The sequence below is a fragment of the Rhamphochromis sp. 'chilingali' genome (genome assembly GCF_963969265.1).
Source record: "Rhamphochromis sp. 'chilingali' genome assembly, chromosome: 17".
NCBI classification, from domain to species: Eukaryota; Metazoa; Chordata; class Actinopteri; order Cichliformes; family Cichlidae; genus Rhamphochromis; species Rhamphochromis sp. 'chilingali'.
The window spans coordinates 18,488,578-18,511,152 of NC_137944.1; the positions used below are offsets into that span (position 1 = coordinate 18,488,578).

Below are 22,575 nucleotides of genomic sequence, written 5' to 3' on the forward strand. Positions count from 1 at the left end.
ACACAGTTATCAGCTCCATCCACATGCAGCTGAGCACTCTACTGAGCTCTGAATGCTCTTATCTTCAGCAGTCAATTAGGCTATAAATGCTCATTTTGGTTGAATGAGCCTGATCCTTAATGGGTCTTAATCTAATTCCTACTTGTGAAAAAACAGACGTTTACTATGGCTCTATTTCCCAGTTGTGGATGTTTTTTTTTCTTTGCTTTGTTTCCAGCTGACAGGGATGATATGGGTGAAAAGGGACAGCTTGAAGCGGCAGGGATTATAATTAGATAATTGTACTTGTGTGCCGTAGTCTCCTGTTTAGTCTCAATGGAGCAGAATATGCAGACGAATAATGAATACTAAATAAATTACGTCTCCTCTGCGAGGAAACGCGGTTTGTTTTCTATTATACATTAGCGCCATCTAGCGGACGACCGTTTCATGCGGAGGAAGTGACGTCGTCTGAAATTCTTACCAATCAGCAGTCGAAGTTCTCAATTCGAACGGCAACTCTCGGAGGACGGAGGCTGCGATTAAAAAAAATTATTATTTTGTTTCCTCATTTTAAGCGCTAAATGTGTTTTTTGCTCGAGTGGTATCATATAAACGGATTGTGTTGGTGATTTAAATATTTATTCCGGTAGGTTTCATTTGGTGCTGTTTTCGAATACAATGCCAGACTGCAGTTAGTGAAAAGTGCGTTGACAAACGTTAACGGCTAGCTCGCACATTAGCTTCCTCGTTTGTTTTGCTCCGATATACCGTTTTGCTACTGCGTTAAGCTTTTGAACTGCACACTGAACTTCGCCGTAATAACCGATCCCGAGTCATGGTGAGAGAACGGACCCAGAAGAAGTCCTTCCAGCAAAGTCTGGAGGACATCAAGGAGAAAATGAAGGAGAAGAGGAACAAACGTCTGGCCAGTGCCTCAGCCCCCAGCGGGGGCCGGTCAAGGATGATGAACAAAACAAGTGGTAAGTAAATAATCTTTTGTCAATTCTGCCCACCCCCAATAAAGTTACCTAATAGAATAGAAAAAATTTGTTGTTATTGAAATAACGAGATTGGGAATGCCTCTCCAGTTTGCTGCATCCATGTTAAACCCACATTCTTGCATTTACTAATCCATGAAGTTACTGAAACACACTATAAGATTGTTTAAAAAAAGGTAGTTGGAACATAAAGCTCCTGGGTCAGCTGATTTCCAATCTGCAGGTGAAGATTTCTGGCATGGGGGATAAGTATAATAAATAAACAGAATGTAAATATAAATTAATTGTGGTAATAGAAATAGAATCTGTGAAACCCAAGTTTTTAATGAGTGTCTGCCTGAGGGCTGCAACTCAAACAGATTGTGGCCAGGCTGAGAGCTGTCGTTTACAGCTGTGTTAATGGCCTTCAGTAGAGCTTTTTTGTCAGCAGCTGAGCAGCCAGCATACCACACAGTGAGACGGTGTGTTAATATTCTGATAATGATGCTGACATTTACTGGATTCCGTTTTTCTTTTCTCAGGAAGTACCTCCACGCACACCATCCTGATGGGTGTGCAGGTGAACAACAAGGCGCTGGCTGTGGCCTTGCAGGCTGAAAAGGAGAAAGTGAGGCAGGCTAATGCAGTGATCCTGCAGCTGAAAAGAGAGCAGCAGGCACTCTTCCTTCACCTGCTTCTGCTCAAGAGAAAGCTGAAAGAACAGGAGGCTCTGCAGGCGAATGCTTCAGAGGTACGCACTGTCAGCTGTCAGATTTTTTTTTATTTTATTTTTTAAATTAGGAATGTCCTAAGTTATTAGTAGACCATATGAATTATTTTGAGACACTGCACTTTGAATGTAAAAGAAAATGTATGAATTATTTATTTGCTTCGTTTAGACTAAACCTTCTACTGATGCCAAGCACAACATGCATTCAGTTAGGTAAGGTTTTAAAACTTAATGACTTACATAAAAAATGTTATATGCCTTAAACTGAGTGAAATATTGAGATTTGCTTCCTCTTAAATTACAGAAGAAAGCGGACCAGCCAGAACCTGGACCACATCATCTGTGAATCTTCACCAGTTTGTGCAGGTATGCATAAAAATACTTCAATATCCCAGATTTTTTGTTATGTATTATCCATGACTGTTAACTTATTAACCAAATATATTACTTATTGGAGGTCTTTCTTTTAATATAGTAACTTTGGACATTGTCTCAATCTTATTCTTCTGACATTTGCATCTATCTTAATCCTACAGTCAAGACATTGAAATTATTTAATGTGTGTGTGCGTGTTCGTTTGTTTCTTCATAGACCCTCAGCTCTCTAACAAGAATGGGGATCCTCAGTGTGAAAAACAGGTGACCTTGCCATCTACAGTAGGAGTGCGGCGTCAGCGTACAGATAAAAACAGGAGGAGGTCTGAACGTTTGCAAGAACAGAGGATTCTGGGTGAGGAAGGTCCAGTTCCTGGCTTTGGGTCTTGGATCCCAAGTCCTATTCGCAGTGACAGTGAAAATCTCAGTCAAATGCAAAAATTAGAAGAACAAGAGATGGCAGATCCAGGTTTCGCTGAGGAGTTACAGCACTCTACTCCTGAACCAGTGCCACCCAAAAAAAGCAGACAACAGGTCGCCAGGAAGCAGACACAGCAACAGCAGCTGTCCTCCAAACCAGAACAGGTTTCAAGAAAACCCGAGAGAGGGCGCAAACCAGAGCGTGCCCCATTAAAGAAACCATGGGAGAATACCAAACCCAGAACCAGGTCAAAGAGTCGGGACCGATCAGCCACACGGGCCAAAACGGCACCTCCAGCACAGGGCAATAAACTCAACACTTCACTGGGATTTAATGACACATTTGACTTTGACTGTGAAGAGACCGTCCACATCACGCCATTCAGGGCCAAGGCTGAGGATAATCAGCAAATTACACCCTTGAGTGAGGAGGCTCAAGAAACAGGACAGGCCCAGGCTGAAACTTCACCTGTGATTTCCAAGCACAGTGAATCCAGCTCTTCATCTCCATCTTCTGAATCAGAAGACAGCCTTTATGTTCCTCACAAGACCAGACAGAGACCAGCTTCCCCTAACAAGACCAAGGGCATCACCACTCGAAGAGGCCGGCTCTCCAGCGCAGTCAGAAAGACGGAAAACATCCCTCCGAAACCAGAGATCACTGGTAAGCATTTAGATTTGTTTTTAATCTCAGCTTTTGTTTAATTTTTTATTTGTTGTTGGTCTCTTTTTTTCTTTAACATTTGATAATTGAAGACGTTCTGGTATTTTATTGAATTTTGTTTTTTGTAGTCTTCAGAGATGAAGAGGCAAGTCCCAAGACTACAGGCTCTGAAGAGGCAGCAGGTCGCCTCGATCAGTCACCTGATTTTAGCTATTCTAACAGCCCTGACCCTGTAAAGATAGAACATGATAATTATCAAGGTAGGTGTTTAATTTGTGCCATTAAAAAACGAATTAAACAAAAAACATAATAAACATAAACAAAAAAGTATGAAATGGTAATTAAACTGTGTGTGTGTGTGTGTGTGTGTGTGTGTGTGTGTGTGTGTGTGTGTGTGTGTGTGTGTGTGTGTGTGTGTGTGTGTGTGTTTGTTTGTTCTGGTGCTTCAGAGGCTCGTGGAGAAGGAATGGAGAATGATTGTTTGCTTCCTGTCAGCCCTCTGATTGAAGCTGAGATGATGAGAATAGACAATGTCCTGTCCAATTTTGGAGATTCCTCCGGTGAAGCTCCACCACTTTTACCCCACCAAACTCCAAAGAGGCTCAAATCATGCAAGAAACGTAAGCTGTTACAGGATTCAATCCAAAACTGCATGTCCAGTTTACACATCACTGTGAAAGTGTTCTCTTTCTGATAAATAACCTTTTGTTGCCAACATCTTTGAGCACAAGGGGCTGGCTGATTCACCTTTTTGTTGTGTTGCACTGGTGTATGCGTGTGAATTTACCCGTTTCCTTTTTCCTCTTTCTCACGGGTCACGTTTTCCTTCACGTTCCTGCAGGTGGGCTTGGTGTAAGGCCAGCAGGGCGGGGCTTGAGTCTGTGTGATGTGACCAATCTGTCCCCTGCAGCCCATCGTAAATTTTCCTGTGGAGGCTCGTCTGATTCTCGATGCTCCACCCCCGTTCCTATCCGCAAGCGGCGCTGTACCATGGCGGTCAACTACAAGGAGCCCTCGTTGCACGCGTAAGCTCACAAACGCTCTCTACTGCACGTGGTTTACTGTGTTTTTATTTTCTTTGTTACTGCAAGAAAACTCAACATTTCTCCTCAATAGGAAACTTCGGCGGGGAGATAAGTTCACAGATGTGCAGTTCCTCCGCTCTCCAATTTTCAAGCAGAAGCCTGGCAGGAGGTCTGTGCAGAATCCAAGGAATTCAAGGAGCGTGCATCAGCCGTTTGAAAAGTACAATGAGTCTTTTGTTGGGTGTCGCTGAAAGTTGTTGCCTGACTTTGAAGTGATTTTTAATTTACTTTTTTTTTTCTTGTATTACTGTCAGTGAGATTTCTTTGTGATAAAGAACAACTGTGATAATTTTTATATATTTCTTTATGTTTATGTCTCTTAAGCTTTCATTTCTGTTATTTGTCTTTAGGTGAATGTAGTATTAGCCTTCTCAGATTTCCTAATTTTGCCATTTCCCAATTTTAAATTGTTTATTATGAATTCTTTAAGAAGTTTGTTTGTAATTCTGCTTATGTTTCTTCTACTGTATGATAATAAACTTCATATAAGCGTTTACACATCATTGTGACAGGTTAATATCTGAACACAACAAATTTGGGCTTAACTCAATGAGGTCTGGACATCAGTTTTAGTGTTGTGTAGTTGCAAAGGAACACTGGCCATGCAAACCATTTATAGTCTGGTTCTCATCAAAGCCCTGTTTCGTTTTTTTGGGCCTGAGAAGCTCAGCTGTGTTTGCAGCTGAACCCAATTAAGGCTAGCAAGGTCTTTGTGTAGGAAAAAGTGCACACACGCAATTAGCCTCACTTCTGTTTTATTCAGTCTATAAAATAGGCTAATGCTATGTCACTGTAGAAAGCATGAAATTATCTCTCCAGACATTACAAAAGGTATTTTTTTTTCTAAAGCTTGAAAAGTACAAACACCTTTTTTACAAAACAGTAAAAGTACATAGTATTGCACAATCTTTTCGTTTATCTCCAAAGTATAAAGTTATCAATCTCCATCTGCCGGACAAAAATAAGAAATAATAAATTAAGAACTTGCCTTAAGTATCATTCTTCTAAATTACAGCACATAAATAAGAATATACTCTAGATAATTAAATTAGTCCTTAGTCAACAGTGTAATTTCTATGTAAAACAAATTCTAAAGGAAAGGAGATGCTCTCATTCATGTTAACTAATACTTGGAAAAATAAAAGTGCATTTTGATAGTCAAATTGCCCTACGTGACACGATAAAAGCAAAAGATTGGGTTTTTTTTGTTGTCCTTTTTCAGTTCTGGGAAAGAAAATATATGTTATATACACATTTAAAATGTACAGTGGGGTATAAGTGCATTAAAATCTGTACAAATTTAAAGTATGTATTCCTCTTTTGGCAGGATGAACTCTTCACAGACAAACTTTGACTTCATTAACGTCATGCGTGCTCACAAGAGTAGAGTTTTACAGACAGGAAAACTTGGACTCTCAGTCCCTTTTCTCACAGGTAACACTAATCTACCGCGCATGCGGCAATTCCTCATGACATCTCTACCTGAGTCAACTGAGAGGAGGAGGCAGACACAGAAAAGGCAGTATGAAAACAAAGATTAAGTAAGATGGGTGGTTAATCTCTGATCAGCTGTCATGATACAGTGCTTTCAGCACACAAACAACACCTGCTCTGCTTAATGTTTTACTACTGCTCTTCTTTTCTTTCCATGGGCCTCTGAGACACATGGTCAAATACAAAAACTACAATGCTTTTGTCTGGAAACGGAAACAGTCTTACAGTTCTTAAATGAGGCCTTCCCCTTGTGACCCATCTTTCAGGGTATTCTAAGCTACTGATTTATGGTCTAGGCCAGCAAGCATCAAACATTACAAAAGTGTTCATCCAAGACCCGTTTGCACCTTTTACATTAAGATATGTTTCTGAAACCTATCTACTCCAGAATCAGTAGTCGTGTCCTTTGCTTTGCTTGTCTTTTGCATTGTCTAAAACAATAGTTCATTGTCCCAGGACACCCTCATCCTTGTGCAGGTGAAGACAAATCTCTTCCTCTGGTTTACTTCTCAATTAGGCCCGCCTCTTTGATCTTAGTGTAGAAGAACTTCTCCAGTAGGTTCGCACACTTGTAGTACTCGCTCTCTGGAGGGTTGTATTCACGACAGTTTGTGAAAATTCGCTGCATGTCGGCCATAAAAAGCTTCCGTGTCGTGTAGTACCGGCTCTTTAGACGCTCGCTCATTGTCTTGAGGTCTGTAAAAATGTGAAATTTCAATTATGATACCTTTCAGTGGTTGGATGAGTATAGCATTTAACAAATAAACCCCACTTAGTTCATGCTTTAATGCCAGCTGAATAACAACAGTAAAAGATGTGGACTTTAATTAGAAATGATCTGCTGTCGTACCGCAAAACAATGTACAACTATGCAATGACTAGTGCAGACAATTAGTAATACACAAACTGTAACTCATCTCCTCCCCTTTAAGACAACTGTGCTTGTTAACACACGTACCCATGGGGAAGCGTATGACTTGGTAGTACCCAGGTGCTTCTGTTTTTTTCACAGGCTCCATAAAAGGCCAGGCATTCTGGTGACTCTAAAACACATAAAGCAGTCCTTTAAGAAAACTGTTTGTCTGTGTATGTGTGTGTCAGATGTAGACCACATTATACGTGTCTATCCCTCACCTTCACATGTTGGAGGATAGTTTTCAGAGTGCTATACAGTTGATCGGGGTCTTTCAGTTCTTTCCTGAAGAGTGAAAAATGGTAGAAAAAACGATATAAAACTGAGGCTAGCGAAGTGCTATTTCCAGATGTGCATGCGTGTTATTATTGCCTGCAAATTTTTGTCATAAATGAAGGCCAGAGACAATGTCTGACTGTATCATTGTTGACAAAAATGATCAAATATATAATGTGAATACATTAGCCAAATCATTAGTGGAGCATCTTACCCTTTGCCCACAGGCTTCCAGCCAGTTTCACCTGTTGATATAAATAAACTAATATTACACTCATACACCAGAATGGAGTCATTCTCTAGTCACTAGAGGAAGAATAGGTCAGCAACTTCCGTGTAACCACAAAAAAATGCTGGCTGGCGAATGATTGTGCAGAATTTTTTTTGGAAGTAGTTGGATGACCAATTAGTTACGCAGAGGTTGAGCGTGTTGCACTCTAAACCTGGCAAAAGTCTGCAACGAATTCCCATTTAATTGGAAAAAAGATAGACTCTAAACAACTTGCAGTCAGTCTTTGCAATAGCAGACATGATGCTGACTCAGTCTTATTGCTGATTTCTCACTGTCCTGACACACCAATGTTTCTATAGAGATGTTAGCTGACTGGAAGTGGTTTACAATCTGGTTCCCTTCTTCAAAGCAACCACTTCAAAGGCAGGCACATAGCGAGCTGAGTGCAATAATTTTGGTTGCCCTGCAGTCTCCAACCACTGTTTTTCTTGTGTGACATTGCAATTACTGCTTGTCTTGTTGCCACAAAACAAATTCAAAAAATTCATCATAATTCTTGCATTCACGTGCAACCTGCTCTAGTCCTTGGCTGGTAGCCATACATACGGAAAATAACCACCCATCCAGATTTCATAGAGAACAGCCTTTAAATCCGAAAAGTATTTGATTAATTAGCTTTTAGTTCTGCCTAACCTGTCACTCCGAGGAAATTAACAAGGTTGATGGTGATTATAGAGGTAGATGTACGATAAAGCCCATAAAAACCCAGTAGATAATATAACCAATAAGTTGGACAGCTTAATTGCACAGGATGTATGTGGTAAGTGGCCTACTTTCCTCAGCATTAATGCTGTAATGGCAATCATTACTTTTTAATGCCAATAATCTTGTAATGTATCAAGCTACTTTTAAAAGCCAAGGTTACCCAACACTGAAAAAGAATAACATACGTATGCCAGGAATGCTCTCAATGGGAATCTGCCGGACTCCATCCTTAAAACAGGACAGCCCTGGATAGACTTTTCTGATCTGAGCCTGTTTCCTCTCAATCAGCTTCTTGATTATCTGAAGGCAACAAATGAGAAAAAAATCTTAGTTGAGGGGACAGAAAGAAGCATTTAGATCAATAAAATATTAAAGAGTTCATTTAAAAGTCACCCACACACCTCTTTCTGCTTCTTGATGATGACAGAGAACTCTGTGTAGGGGATGCTGGGGTTGAGCTCACAGCCCATGAGTGTGGCTCCTTCATAATCCTTGATGTAGCCCACATACTTGGACTTGGGAACCTTTATGTCTTTTGAGAAACCCTGATAAGGAGGAAGTAATAATTTATCCTGGAGCTGCCACGCACTGCCTCTATTTATTATATTATTGTTACTAATGGCCGTTATTAATGTTACCTGTTTCTTAAAGTACCCAATGGCGTATTCATCAGCGTAAGTGAGAAAATTGAGGATTTCATGCTTTATGTGATATTCTTTCAGGTGGTTCATCAAATGTGTTCCATAACCCTGCAACCACACAGTCAGACCAGGAAAGGGTTAGAGCCGGCCATCCAGATATCACTGAATACCCACCAAGCTGAGAAATAAAGCTGGGCACGCTCTCACCTTGACCTGCTCATTGGAGGTGACGGCACAGAAGACAATCTCTGTGAAGCCTTGCGATGGAAACATCCGGAAACAGATCCCTCCGATCACTCTCCCGTCCTTGATCAGGGACAGCGTTTTGTGTTTCCTACCAGAAAAAAAGATGAATTTTACAGAGGGAATCTGCTTCTCTATAACCCTCTGAACTTAAGGTGGGACGATGAGGCAGAGTTACACTCACGGATCGAACACCAGCCGCGTGATGTACTCCTTGGGCATGCGGGGAAGCTGATGGGAGAACACGTTCTGAAGGCCAACGAGCCACATCAAGATCCTCTTGTTGGGCTTCTGGTTTAGGGAGTTCCCAATGACGTGGAATTCAATCACGCCCCTGCGCTCCTCCAGGCGGGCGGCTTCGTCACGTGCAGAGTGAGCTGATAGCAGGCTAGTCTGCACAGACAGGAAGGTATCAAATAAATCATGGTCCAAAATTTGCTGTGATGTGCAGAGGACTTGAACATTTTGTGCAGGGACAATTAACCTACGACTAAAAAAAATAAATGAAGTGCTATACAGACACATTATGGCAGCTTGGAAGGAGATTAAGACCAATTACCATGAGATCTGACACTGACAGGAAAATGATTAGGCTGGAAGGATGAGAAGATTTACAATTATCTAATGACTTTAATTCTTTTTACTCTTGTTATAAACTGTCAGCCTGGAAAATCTGATAGAGGCTGTGGGTCTGGATGGTATCTGTGAAGATTACATAACTGCCCTTTGCAAATCTGCAGTGCCTTCTTATTTCTCTTAAAAATCCAAGACTTGAGTCAGATTGAAAAGCATCGCAGGTGATGCCAGTTTCAAAATAAACTAGGAGTAACCCCAAAACAACTGAAGAAGAGAGCACGGGCCATTTCCGTTTATCTTCACTTGATTTACAGATGTGAGACGTCTTGACTGACAGAAAGGTTTCAAGAAAACAGCTGTGTATCAGAAGCTGGAGTGATATGCGCTGGTGTGTCTTCTCACTTTTACTTTTTGTCACATACAGCAACAGTGTAAAAAGGGCCGTTATCTTATCCCACTCATAGATGACACCGCGCCGCAGTGATTGGCTCAGATTTCATATGAAGCTCGCGATTAAGTTTTCGACATGGCAAAGATAACATAACAGGGAGCGTTATACAAGAAGAGGAAGTGGAAATCATCAGGCCTCACAAGCACTCGGATACAGTTTCTGACAAACAGCTTATAAGTGGGCTATAATTATAGAAATGATAGAATTTTAGCCCAAATTACTACTTATCATACTTATCATATGAAGATTAAATTCACTTCCAACTAATTGGGCTCCATGCTGTGACTAAACAATAATGGGTTACCTCTGGAATGGCAGCAGGATCAGCGATAGTCGCCATGACTTCATTGATGAGGTCCATGGGGATGTCACCAACCACCCTGGGTCTCTTGTTTTCCTCATGGGAAAGGGGCTCAGAAGGTTTACGCTTTTCTCCAGCTGGGGAGTGTACACAGAGGAAAGCTCTCATTACTCAAGGGGCTTTATGTTGTAAGGTAAAAACAATATTAGAGAAAAAAACCCCAACAATCAGATGACCCCCTCTGAGCAAGCACTTGGCAACAGTGGGATAGAAAAACTCCCTTTTAGCAGGAAGAAAGCTCCAACAGAACCAGGCTGTGGGAGAGGCAGCCATCTGTTGTTACTGGCGTTAGAGGGAAAAAGAAGAAAGCAGGTGGAGACAGAAATCCTGGAAACTGGTTCTACAGAATGAGATGTTTGAAAGCTGAAGCCTCTGCCTCCCATTCTACTTTTAAATATCCTAGGACCCACAAGTTAATCTGCAGTCTGAGAGCAAAGTGCTCTGTTGGGGTGATGTGGTACTGTTGGTATGGTTGGTAAACAAGTGACGGACATCTGAAGTCTACTATCTTCAGTCTTCATTTTAAACCTATATGTACTTTGTTTGTTAGAAGCAGCTCTGGGGTTTACTTCACCTTCATGTGATGACAGATCTTAGAGGCAGCATTTAAAACAGGGTTACACTAAAAGCATAAAAATCTCCAAAACTAGAAACGATCTTAAAGGACGGCTGACTTGAGTCATTTCGCTGTAAAGTAGAAACCGTTCCACTTTTAAATGTGTAAAACAAGGCTGACTTTACTCAGGTCCACACTTTTTGTTGTTGTACTGTTACGCAATAAGTTGGCTTAACTGAAACCTCGTGAGTAATAACAGGCTTGTCAGCAATACCTGGGTTTGGCTCCAGTACAGAAGCTGCCTTCCTGGCAGGACTGACACTGCCGCAGGTGGACGGGTCCACTGACACGGGACTGGTGCTGTAGTACAGCGGCCTGGCCACTGAAGCAGCACTTATAACTACACAAAAAAAAAATAAAAAAAACCACAGAGGAAATTGAATTTATCCAGTCATAGGCTTTAACCTTTTCATAAAAAAAACAAGTGTCATCTTGAGAGGCGTTTCGGCGAGGGTGTGTGGGAGGGCGTGTCACCTGTGTGGATAGGAATCTGCCCTCCCGCTGCCCCTGCCAAGAAGTCTTGGCTCCAGATTGGAGAGTTATGACTGTAAACCTCCTCCTCCAGCATTGACAAGAACCTGAGCAGAGAAATCACAACAACTACTTAACTATATTAAAACAAGCAGTCAACTTTACATAAGTGGCTACGGTCTGGTTTCATACTGAGGATGTGAAGCACATCCCAGAGTGTAGCTACTTGAAGGCCTGTGTGGCTAACTGCATGTGAGCCTTCTGTATCTCTTACTTGGGAAAGTGTGTAAGAATGAGTGTGCGTTTCTCAGGAGGGAGCTTGTCCTTCTCCTGTCTGGCCTGCTCCAGCAGCTGTTTCCTCATCACAGTGAAGACAGAACGCAAAAGCGTCCGCCCAAAGATCTGAGTGGTCTCGTAGCGGGGCAGGCTGTCACAGAACTGAGGAACATTGCAGTAGCAGAGCCATCTGGAACAAGCATATCCCATAATTATCTTACAGCTTGTAACTGTACTGGTGCAGGAAAGGCAGGCACAAGATATCTGTCTACTCTGCTACCTAGTGTAGTTGACTTTGTATCCAGCTGCGTCGTCATTGGGCACCCTTTGGCGTCTTTGAGAGGGCGTTTCCAACTGCCAGTAGTTGATCTGGTTGAGAAACATCTTAGCCAGCTCCATAATGGTTTGGCGTTCTTTAGATGGCAGGTGGCTGAATTTGTACTGGACAAAATTGTTCACCCCCTATTTCAGAAACGTGGAGTAAAAGAAAGAACAAATACATCAAAAGTAAGATAAAGATCAGAGGATGAAAGAGTCTGTGCAGTGGAGACTTATTTCTCTACCTGCTCGATGCTGGGCTTTTCAAACGGCGGACTCTCCTGTGCTTCTAACATTGGTTTACCCATCTGTAGGATGGACTTCCTCAGCAGCTGACAATGGAAAAAGATGGCGTTTGTTTAAAGCGAGCGAGATCTGAAAACTCTACCTTGCTTCAAATCGAGTGTAAAGCAATAAAATTACTTTGAAGAGGGAAAAGTAGACTTGTTTAGTGTCAGCATCCTCCTCTTTGTGAATGCACGTGTACAGATACTCCACATCCAGAACAATGCCAAGAAGCCTGTTCATTTCCTCCTCTGAAACATTTTCTAGATGGGTCACATGATCACCTGGAAAGAAGAAATAAGCCAATGAAATTCATCTAGCTTACCCTTCTTGGTATTATTTTCTGATGCAGCTTCTCTGGTGGGCATGCCGACTTACCCAAAGTGTGAGAGCAGCTCCGACAGGGCTCCTGGAGGTTGACTGCGTTGGACTGCTGCTCTGTTTGAGGAGGTGTAGGAGGGGGGTTCTGACTTTTCCAGCCATTACACTTACAGGCTCCTTCAGCCTGCGATAAATAGAGGTTAAATGAGTACAAGCAGGCACAAAGACGATATTAAAAGCAGCAAATGAGCAATAAATGGGGGCAGATTACATAGAACAATTAAGGAAAACCATTCAACTTGTTAAGTTTTGCTTTTTTATTACATAAATATCTTAAAAGCTTTTCCAGGCTCTCTCAGGTTAAACGAGAGATGTTATGCCCGACTTTCTACAGTAACAGGGGGCGGGGACATGATCAGCTGAAGGTGCTGTTCTGAGCATGCGCCCTGAAACAACAACAAACTCCGCCCCCGCCAGCAGCTGTCACCCTGTCAAAACAAAGACCCCGTCCCTCTCTGCGGATCATACGCTGCATAAGCCCAATAAACTCCTCTCTGTTTACCCCCCCTGCTATGACGGTCTCGTGCACGACCACACACACGCACACAAACACACACGCGTATCCAGACCTTGTGCACACAGCCAGCTACTCCCAAAACCAGCGTCAAGCCAATGTTTACGTTCACCAACCCCCCACCTTGACAGAAGCAGTAATACTGTAACAGGCTGCAGCTGCAAGGCCCCTGCTGAAAAGTCCAGATGTAAAAAAAGCCCCTCCAAAACACTTAATGTGTCAGGATTTTATTTTTTTAGTATTACCTCTTTAGTAACTGGTTCATGCATGCAAAAGAAAAAACACAAGAAACTCAAGTGCGGCAATGGCTTCCTTTGCTGTGCTTGCATTTTGAAAACTATTGCAACCAAGCCCAGGAAATGCAGCACACTTTAAGTATGAGCCCCGAAAACTACCCCGCTTTAAAGCCCTGCTTTTGCAGATGTGGCATACTTTGCAGGATGAATACACTCCGAGTTTTTCCAGTTTCTTGGGCCGAGGCGAGGAGCGTAGTTGTGCCTTCTTCACGGCGATACGTGCGGATCCTCTAGCGGCGCCTGAGCCCTCCGTGCCTCCGGCTCCAGGAGCGGCCGGAACCAGGCCCGCGGCTCCGATGGCCGGCGAACCTTGCTGAATCCCAGCGCTGTCGGCCATGATTCCCACCGAAACCCGAAGGGACCGCCAGCCCGGGGAATATTCGCTGCGCCGTCCGCTCTATTCCACAAACGGAGGATCAGACATGGCGCTCATCCTTATTTTCAATTTCTCGCTGTAGGCCCATTTTCCTCCGCTAGGGGACCTTCATGGGATAGGCCAACTCCACAACAATTCAAAGAGGAGAGGTCACAAAATGCAACCATTTATAGCAAAATTTCAAGGTCAAACGTGGTGGGAGCGGATCCATACTTTCATTCAGGCACAGGTGACTTCCAAGACTATACTGAAAAATTACTGAAATTAATAGCAACACCATTTAGAAATATATTTATAGACCCTTAAAAATATTTTCACATCATATCAGTGAACATGTGGAAATGTCTTAAGTATGCTCACCCAAACAACAATAAAAAAAAGGTTAAAGTTCAGGATTGATGATGATTAGAAGCTTTCATCAGTTTCATGATGAGTATGAGGGAAGTAAAAGTGTGGGTCATAACCTCCAGAGGACAAAACAAACAGATATATAGAGTAGTAGACAAAAAGTAAAAAAAATAAAATAAAAAAAGCTATTGAGGCCCAGAGGAAATAAAGGCACGCACATGCATGCACACCGCCTGATTACAATAATAAATGATCGAATTTATTTCAGTATTTATTTGGTCATTACATAACAGTACTGTAAAATGCTTGCATTTAAATGTTTCTGGCTGCAAATAAGTGTTCACTGCAAAACAAACAAAAAAAAAAAAATTACAATTTGCATCCTTATTATGTGTTAAATCATCTATTCATAAACCGCCATTGTGCCAGCTGATAGTTGTTTTACTGTTCCTACAATTATCGTCACAATGTTAGCGAGATGTAGTAGGACAGACAGAGGAAAGCTCAAAAACTGTGCAGCGTGGTGTCCGACTCCTCTGGAGTTTTACAACCTGTGCCTCTGAAAGCTCACGTCTACTTACAGGGAGGAGTAGGAGGAGGAATAGTTCTGGACAAGGCATAGACAAGAAAAAAATGGAGAAGTGTAAAGTAAAGAGATAATCTTAAAAAACAAAAAAACAAAACATGTTTGGATATATTTTTTATGACAGAAATATACAAGACAGATGACTAAATAAATGCAATTTCATTTTTTTGTTGTTGTTAATAAACACTAGATACATTTATAAAGACCACCACTGATTATAATTTAACCATTTATATGTGTAAAAAAAAAAAGAAAAAAGACAAAGAAAAAAAGGAACAGCAACAAAACTCCAAACCCAGATTGTAGCTGTTTTTTTTCCCCTTCCTGCTAACTGTACACTTTTTTATGATTATCTAGACAACTCCCTAGCAAGCATTAGTCCTGTCACTGGTAAATTGAAAAAGGTAGACTACACTGCAACACCTTATTTACAGTATATTATTTATATTTATATATTTATATATATATATATATATATATATTTATATATCACACTGGCTGAAATCATGACAAGATATATTCATGAACATCATTAGTGCAAGGCATGAGTAAGACAGACCTGTAAAAAGAGTTATTTACTAAAAGTACTCTGTATGTGTGTGTGCATGTGTGTGTAACAATTAGGGGGGTTGTGTGTCGGTGGGACAGAGTGTGTGCTTGACAAAGGTGTGGATGATGTGTAACAGACTGTGTGTATGTTCATGTACAGTGATGTTTAGGTCTTACAGGGAATAGGGGAAGGTGGGGAGGGAGACGACAAGTCAGTGGCGTGTGTGTGTTTAATTGTGGAAATGTGTGTTAAAAAAAAAAGCCAAAAACAACAAAACACACGGATAAATGCGTGTGAATAAGTCGAAGGATGTAATCTGTCACCAGACAGCAAACCCGGGCCGGGCTTTGTACAGAATGACACACCGCCGTGTCTAAAGCACTTTCTAATCAAGAGAAGATGTCAAACATTTATGATTCCGATATTAATTAAGAAGCAACTTTACATATTGCAACTCCCCACTCACTGCTATCACCTTCGATTTACCCCCAGTGCAAACCCAGCAGTCGAGCAACATTGACACAATGGAAAAAGTAACCGCACAAGAATAAATCGTTGAAAAACAGAAACCCAAGAGACCGCAGTATGACAACAAAAGGGTGGTCTACACAAGGTTTATGGACGGACACATCATGAAGTGGGCAGTTGGTGACACTGACGTGTACCGTAGAGGCCTCTGCGCTGTGTTTATAGACACAAGGGGATTTGCTGCGCAGCACTGGTCCTTGCAGACAACTCACAGAGTAAATACTGTGAAACATTGCACAATGCCACGAAGGACAGCTAGGAGCAGGCACGGGCCCAGAATGGAGACAAGGTGGTGTGAGAAGCTATGCACTAGTGCTACGTTGGGTTTAATGGAGGGAGTGGGGTTATAAGGACCAACTATTCTCCCCCCCCTCCCAGCTACGAGATAAAGGGCCCTAGAAACAACAAGAGAGACAGAATCTACAATTTCTCTCTGCCCCCTCCACCTTTCCTCTTTCTGAGATTAACAAGAACACACTCCTCCAACCAACTTTTTCTGCTCTACTGCAGATTGAATGTGTAACTCTTTAACTTTTAGGCCGCCTAAATATGCTAGCATGTGCATCCACAAGTTTGACAAAATTACAGTAAACAATAATCAACAAAGTTATAAAAAAATTGAACAAAAACAGAAGACTGGTATTAGAAATGCAACATTAAAGACTTAAGCTATCCCAGAAAACAGAAGTGATCACTTCCTCCAGATGAAACTCATGTCTACACGGTGTAAAGATGATGACAACGCAAGGAAGGGTGCTCTAATGTTTCTAATACCTGCGATCACTGATCTATCAATAATACGATAGATGTAACAAGCTCGATGGCAGAAAGTAAGACAAAGTGGTTAGGAGGCTTCCCCGGGTAGCAGCAGAACCATAATGGAGGAAAAGAGGCAGAACCGCAAAGAAAGATCAGTGTGATGGCAATGAATTTGTTAAAAGTGGACGAGTGGGGTGGCGAGTGCAGGGCATATTTTCTTGTTTCAGAGAGTAGGTGACACATTGCATTAGTAACTGCAGTGGCATTTGGGGCATTGACCACATTAGTTACTGCCATACAGGTTGGTAGGGAGGAGGGTGTTCTTCATGTTAGTTACTGCAGCATGGAGCCTTGGCTGGCTGGGCAGCTTCTGTCAGGTCCACTCCCCGGCTGCGCCCAGTGTTTGCTCCTGCAGTCTGAGGCTCATTTTTTGGCAATCTCTTTGCTGGAAGAAATCAAAACAAACAAACAAACAAACAAACAAATAAATAATACAACGATGTTCAGAAAAGAGAAGCTACAAATGATAAAAAAAAAAAATCATTAACAAACACATCAATCATGCTAGTTTGACCTTGTCCTCCAGTTAATTTTTAACTTGCATTTTAAGCAGGAACTGAAACCTCTTAGGAATTTGTGATTGTCCAAGCCTAACAGCAGCTTTGTAAACCTTGTGTACTTTTCAGCAGAAGAAAACTGGAGCTACAGTAGAAAGCCCAGGGTAGCAGAGAACATGCAAACTCCACACAGAAGGAGCCCTAAACTGGGCTTCAAGCCATCACCTTCTTGCTATGAGGGAACAGTTCTAACTCCGAATAATAGAAATATGCAGAAAAACAAATATCTACAAATTGAGTCCTAAAAGTTACCCACCAATGGCCATAAATATCTCATTCACATTCATAGACGTCTTGGCCGATGTCTCCATGAAAAGTAAGCTGTTGTCATCTGCGTATGATTGGGCGTCCTGTTGACACAGTGTAAACAAACGAATTTTTAATACATCCTCCAACACGCATTTCTTCAGGCATAAGAGAAACACAATTAGGGGATAATTAAAAACGGAAGTCATGGCTCTAGAATACAGCGTCTGCTAGGAACGTGATCACCCATCCACCTATTTTCCTCCCCTCATCCAACTCAGTTTTGCGGTGGGATTGGAGACGGGTTGCCAACCTGTCGCAGGGCTAACAGAGAGGTACAGACAGCCATTCACACCATAGTCACACCTATGAGAGATTTAGAATCACCAATTAAATAACTGTACTAACTACATGTGCTCGGACTGTGGGAGGAAGCTGGAGTACACGGAGATAAACCACGCAGACACAGGGAGAACATGCAAACTCCACACATAAAGGTCACAGAAAAATTAGATTAAAAAATAATAATAATAATAATAGTAAAATCATGAAAGCCTAAGACACAGTCTAAGGTTTGTCTAGACTGACCTGGAAGTCCACAGCTCTTTTGTTAGCCAGGTCAGCTTTGTTTCCTGACAGAGCGATGACTATATTAGGGCTAGCTTGTCGTTGTAGCTCCTTCACCCAGTTCTTGGCCCGTGCAAAGGACTCCTGAAATAAAAATGAAGACACGGTACCACTTGTCAACATCTAATGCTACTTTCATGTTTTAACTTGCTCTACAAGTGCTCTGGAAGGCCTGGGTCTTAGTCGAGGATGAACGTGCCTCGTTTGTGATGTCGTAGACCACAATGGCAGCTTGTGCTCCTCTGTAATACATTGGTGCCAAACTGTGGTAACGCTCCTGGCCTGCAGTGTCCCAGATTTCAAATTTCACTGTTGTATCATCAAGACACACTGTTTGGGTTAGGAAGGCCGCTGTGGAGATAGGAAGAGACGAGTCATTTTTGCGTGATCATTAACGACACCAAAACTATATCTTTACGAGGTCATATAAACAGCTGATAAATGTGTCAACACAAAAGCATCAGTATTCTGAATGGGGACTTCTCAGGAAAACAAACTAACAAAACAAACAACAACAACAAAAAAAACCAACAGAACTGCCAGGTTGTCAGAAACATCCTGATTTGATGACATGACCTTACCTCCTATTGTGCTTTCCTGGAATTCATGGAACTGGCCCTTGACAAAGCGAAGCACTAAGCTGGACTTCCCCACAGCCGATTCACCCAACAGCACCAGCTTAAACTGACAGATCTTATTCCCTGCATTTGGTCCATTGGGTCTCGTAGCTCCTCCTCGATTGGCCATGACCTAGTCAGATCCCAGGTGTCCTGTGTGCCGAACCTCACTGTCGGGACTTCTGCTGCAGGAAGCACGAGAACAAACATGTTCACAGAGTAAAAACAGATATTAAACTCTAAGAGATTTGTAATTTCTTTTCCCTTCAAATGCAGTTTAACAAGTCATAACAGGAACGGAACAGTTATTTTTGTATAGATTACAGTCTGACATTTAAGACAAATGAGCATTACTCATATATTCAAATCATGCAACAAATTTATAAATATAAGATCAGCTTCCTCTGAAAATCATTATAAAATTACAAATCTTATGAAAACTAGAATCTGACTAATGAATAGGCTACTAGAAAAAAGTAACTAAATTAGGCAATCTTTTGACATTTTGACTGGGACATAAAGGTCAATGAAAGTTCCTCAGAGCAGACTACATACAAAAAATGATACATCTCTTACTCATACTTGCACACATCAAAGTCAAGCATGCACCCACTGGTATCACTTCAATTTGTTGTGAATTAAGAAGGTTTTCACACACAGAGTGTTTCAAAGAAACAGGTGGTTTTCACACTGCAGTTTAGGCAACATGAAGAAATTTATGTGATCAATAAATTCAAATATAATTCATATACAGTGCATTGAAAATGATAGCCTGTATCAATTAGCTATCTTTTTTATCTGCAAATTATGGCTGTAAATGCAATTTTATAACGCTAATAACTGAATTATTCTGTGAACATTTCAAGTCAGTAAAAATAACATGCGAGCATTTCAAACACACAAAGGCCTGTTCTGAATGCATGTGCAATTTTTGACAGGGGATGCAGAAATTTCAGACACTTCTTCATGAATGTAACTTACAGTAACACCAGGAAAAGGAAGCCTTGTCATGAACTACAACAGTGATTCATGGCAAACTCGAAAGAGAGCCGGGGAAAGACCCACCCACATTACACAAGTGTGGTACAACTGCGAGAACCATTGCATGCATGCATACCATGCGTGCATGTAGTGCTTACTAACTTATTTGGGAATGAACAGCTCAGAATTTCTAAAAAACACAGACGGCTGTTGTAAGGAGATAATCACGGCTTATGTCTGGCCTCACAGGGTGAATTTAGTGGAATCTTGTGCCTGACCAAAAACTGGCCTTTCGCCTCGCATCAAACTCACATATATGGTGCAGTGCAATAAAGCACAAAGCAACCTTTGTTAACCACACAAGTCACACTCTGTTGAGGAGAGGCATTAATCTGTGGTGGCTGTAGCCTCAATGGCAGTTTATGAAGATGTTGTACTGAATTATAGTATACTGTAAGGTAGCAGTACGTAATAGCATACGACACATTTGAGTGTCTGTGGCTGTGGCTTGAAAGGTTGATGGATAGATTCCCCGGCTACTCTAGACTGCATGCTGAAGTATCCTTGGGGAAAGCACTGAACCCTGAGTCGCCTGCAATCCATGCATTGTGAGCTAGAGTGCATGCAAATGATAGAAAAGGCGCTATGGTAAAGAAAAAAAAGCACTTGTATGCATTTATGTGTGATGGGATGAACGAGTAGTAGTAGCTGTGACTGCTCCAAGAAGAAAAGTGCTACTTAATTATATAAGTTAAGAGTTAACATGTGCTTATAATCTGCAAGATAACTAAGAGGATACAGCTATGAATGTACTCTGAACAAAATTGCAAAAATAGGCAAGTCAGTCTATAAAGTAACTGTGCCAGGACTGCTTAAATGCAAATGCAACAGAGCAAATAAAAAAAAAAGTCTGCCATTACAAATGTGCGATTCACTTTTTATCTCCATATTTTTGCCTCCAAATCACTGTCATCATCACCCTAACTTCTTCTTTCAGTGTCCCCTTCTTGCCTAAAAACTACAGTCGACTGGGACTTTGTGGTTATTGCCCCTAAGCGCATGGGGACTGGTTCAACAACTGATGATTTTAGATCAGCTCTAATGACATACCTGTTTTAGCTGCTTTTAGTTTAGCCTCAGGTCCGTCAGTGTTTGGTCAAACACACTGTAAATGTTTTGTACTACTGTTTTACTTGACTGTTTAGCATTGGTAGAATGCAGCTGTTTTCTGATTTCTTTTCTTAAATATTATATTTTATTATGTTCCCTGTTTATGTAAGCTCCATGTTTGTAATTGGGTTCTTGAGACGTGGATTACAAAATGAGTGTGCCTGTACTGCACTTATGGTCAACTCCAGTCATTTCAAAATGAGCTCTATAAATAGCATTTACTTTTTTCACACACACTATAAACCTGTGCGTCACTAGCCCACATCTGTGGCAAACCGTTCTTACTTGTGTCGCAACACTAAAGGCTGAAGGCATTCATATAACAGAGTTTATTAATGTAAAGATAACAGCCACCAGATTTCTGGGTCTATTTCAAATAAAGAGCTTTGGGGAAACGAGTCAATAAATTGACCGGCGAGGTCATGCCAAAACATTTCAACCTTATCTCAATCGACTTATCCTTGAGACGAAGTCTTGAAGACGCGCAGCAAGAAAACAAACAAGCTCCAGGAACTGGAATGAGAACAGTGACTGTATTTACCCACACTCATGACACGATTTGTCAACAAACGCTGCGCATTACATGACTACGACGTGCATATTTGGCTTGAACCCTCGATACTTAGTTGACTATAAACACACTCGCTCTATGTTAGCAGTGGCTATCGGTCTGTTTTGATGTTAGAGGGGGCCGCCATTTTCCCCAAAGTGTTTTTGTTCTCTAGCTTGTTAGCGTTTATGCTGTTAGCAAAGCTTAGCATTCCTAGCTGTCTGGTGTCATTAGTCTCCCGACTGCTGTAAGGACATAAAAACAACACGACAGCTATCTGCATAAAACTAACGCCATTGTTTTTTTCTTTCGAATTGAAACCCTGATTGCCGGTGCTGTTTAGCTAATGTTGATTCAAGGGGAATAGCTGAGCCCCTCAATTAACAAACACTAACGTTAGCTTGCTGTCACTGTTAGCATTACACCCACTGAACCCAGTCCACCTATTAGCAAAGTCACTGTAAGCCTACCATGCTACCTGCTATACAAGACATTATAAGCTTTTTGCTATTGGTATACAAGAGAACAAGCGGACTCGACAGGACAAAGGCCCGCATTTCTGCATCCCCCATGCCACCAAACACCATCGACATTAGCTGCACCTAGCTAGCGACATAGCTAGCTAACGAAGTCACCGATGACAACTAAACAAACGGCGGCGTCATGTCACCGAGCCAGCTGCAAACCACAACTCGTAGATTCGTGACAAGTACGTTACCCGAGAGCCAGGCGATGTACAACTTTAAATAGCACCGCTGCAGTTCGCACACAGAACCCGGGACACTGTGATGAGCTGGTGTCAGGGGAGGGGGGGACCGAGAAAACAATTTCAACAATCCTGTCACGTCTCCTCCTTTCTTTCTTCTCGCAACTTCCCCTTAGAACCAAAACACAAACAAGCTCTTCCGCTCCCCGTGCCACGTCACACGACACGCCCGCTAACAGGCAAAATTTGATTGACTGTATATTATGATCAGCTCTCGATATCTGTTTTTAATGAGATACAAATAAAATCAGACATTAATAATAAAAATTACAAATAATATTTTCATGCGTATTGGATCATACTGGATAATTTAACAAAAGGAAATCAGACACAGCTGATATTTAGATAGACAGACTCGGTACAATATAGATACCTTTTTCTATGGGTTAAAGATGACCTTGTCACGAGGACAAAGGCATTTAAATAGTCACATACATTTTTTCCCCTTTAATTTGAAATTAATATTTACAGACAAGTATTGTTATACCCTTTTGAAAAGAAGCATGCAATCTA

The 22,575-nt window shown here is 41.6% G+C and overlaps 3 protein-coding genes across 4 annotated transcripts; 1 reads left to right on the forward strand and 2 right to left on the reverse strand.

The window, feature by feature from the left end:
• The first annotated feature begins 484 nt into the window (after nucleotides 1-484).
• sgo1 (shugoshin 1) lies at nucleotides 485-4,716 on the forward strand. Its single transcript, XM_080864087.1, has 9 exons — nucleotides 485-962; nucleotides 1,502-1,710; nucleotides 1,859-1,902; nucleotides 1,994-2,055; nucleotides 2,281-3,147; nucleotides 3,276-3,407; nucleotides 3,597-3,767; nucleotides 3,989-4,172; nucleotides 4,264-4,716. The coding sequence occupies exons 1-9, from the start codon at nucleotides 818-820 to the stop codon at nucleotides 4,421-4,423; spliced, it is 1,974 nt and encodes a 657-aa protein (XP_080720213.1). The 5' UTR covers nucleotides 485-817; the 3' UTR covers nucleotides 4,424-4,716.
• A 91-nt stretch (nucleotides 4,717-4,807) lies between these two features.
• kat2b (K(lysine) acetyltransferase 2B) lies at nucleotides 4,808-14,598 on the reverse strand. The gene is made up of 18 exons (XM_080864086.1): nucleotides 13,478-14,598; nucleotides 12,529-12,655; nucleotides 12,289-12,434; nucleotides 12,111-12,197; nucleotides 11,828-12,009; nucleotides 11,546-11,737; nucleotides 11,275-11,378; nucleotides 11,015-11,140; nucleotides 10,128-10,261; nucleotides 8,981-9,189; nucleotides 8,761-8,887; nucleotides 8,551-8,661; nucleotides 8,314-8,457; nucleotides 8,098-8,212; nucleotides 7,130-7,160; nucleotides 6,861-6,924; nucleotides 6,685-6,769; nucleotides 4,808-6,422 (listed from the first exon to the last, which is right to left on the reverse strand). Exons 1-18 carry the CDS (start codon nucleotides 13,676-13,678, stop codon nucleotides 6,229-6,231), a joined length of 2,379 nt encoding a protein of 792 aa, XP_080720212.1. The 5' UTR covers nucleotides 13,679-14,598; the 3' UTR covers nucleotides 4,808-6,228.
• A 154-nt stretch (nucleotides 14,599-14,752) lies between these two features.
• Nucleotides 14,753-22,175, reverse strand: rab5aa (RAB5A, member RAS oncogene family, a). 2 transcript variants are annotated; one of them, XM_080864089.1, is made up of 6 exons: nucleotides 22,015-22,175; nucleotides 18,560-18,777; nucleotides 18,178-18,329; nucleotides 17,940-18,062; nucleotides 17,362-17,455; nucleotides 14,753-16,933 (listed from the first exon to the last, which is right to left on the reverse strand). In XM_080864089.1, the coding sequence occupies exons 2-6, from the start codon at nucleotides 18,723-18,725 to the stop codon at nucleotides 16,818-16,820; spliced, it is 651 nt and encodes a 216-aa protein (XP_080720215.1). In that variant the 5' UTR covers nucleotides 18,726-18,777; nucleotides 22,015-22,175; the 3' UTR covers nucleotides 14,753-16,817. The 2 variants fall into 2 exon arrangements, with proteins under 2 accessions (XP_080720215.1, XP_080720214.1); XM_080864088.1 differs by having other exon boundaries at nucleotides 18,560-18,780; nucleotides 22,015-22,174.
• Between the last annotated feature and the right edge of the window lie 400 nt (nucleotides 22,176-22,575).

Bases quoted from the DNA above. Each gene is read 5' to 3' on its own strand.
- sgo1 (XM_080864087.1), top strand. From the start codon at position 818: ATGGTGAGAGAACGGACCCAGAAGAAGTCCTTCCAGCAAAGTCTGGAG. The intron at 1,711-1,858 runs GTACGCACTGTC...TGCTTCGTTTAG, and splicing joins TGCAGGCGAATGCTTCAGAG to ACTAAACCTTCTACTGATGC. The intron at 4,173-4,263 runs GTAAGCTCACAA...TCTCCTCAATAG, and splicing joins AAGGAGCCCTCGTTGCACGC to GAAACTTCGGCGGGGAGATA.
- kat2b (XM_080864086.1), bottom strand. From the start codon at position 13,678: ATGGCCGACAGCGCTGGGATTCAGCAAGGTTCGCCGGCCATCGGAGCC. The intron at 8,888-8,980 runs GTGAGTGTAACT...TTTTTCTGGTAG, and splicing joins ACGCGGCTGGTGTTCGATCC to GAAACACAAAACGCTGTCCC. The intron at 8,213-8,313 runs GTGTGTGGGTGA...TGTTGCCTTCAG, and splicing joins TCATCAAGAAGCAGAAAGAG to ATAATCAAGAAGCTGATTGA.
- rab5aa (XM_080864089.1), bottom strand. From the start codon at position 18,725: ATGGCCAATCGAGGAGGAGCTACGAGACCCAATGGACCAAATGCAGGG. The intron at 18,063-18,177 runs GCACGTTCATCC...TTTTTATTTCAG, and splicing joins TCTACGACATCACAAACGAG to GAGTCCTTTGCACGGGCCAA. The intron at 16,934-17,361 runs GTGGGTAACTTT...GATTTCTTCCAG, and splicing joins TGAGATATTTATGGCCATTG to CAAAGAGATTGCCAAAAAAT.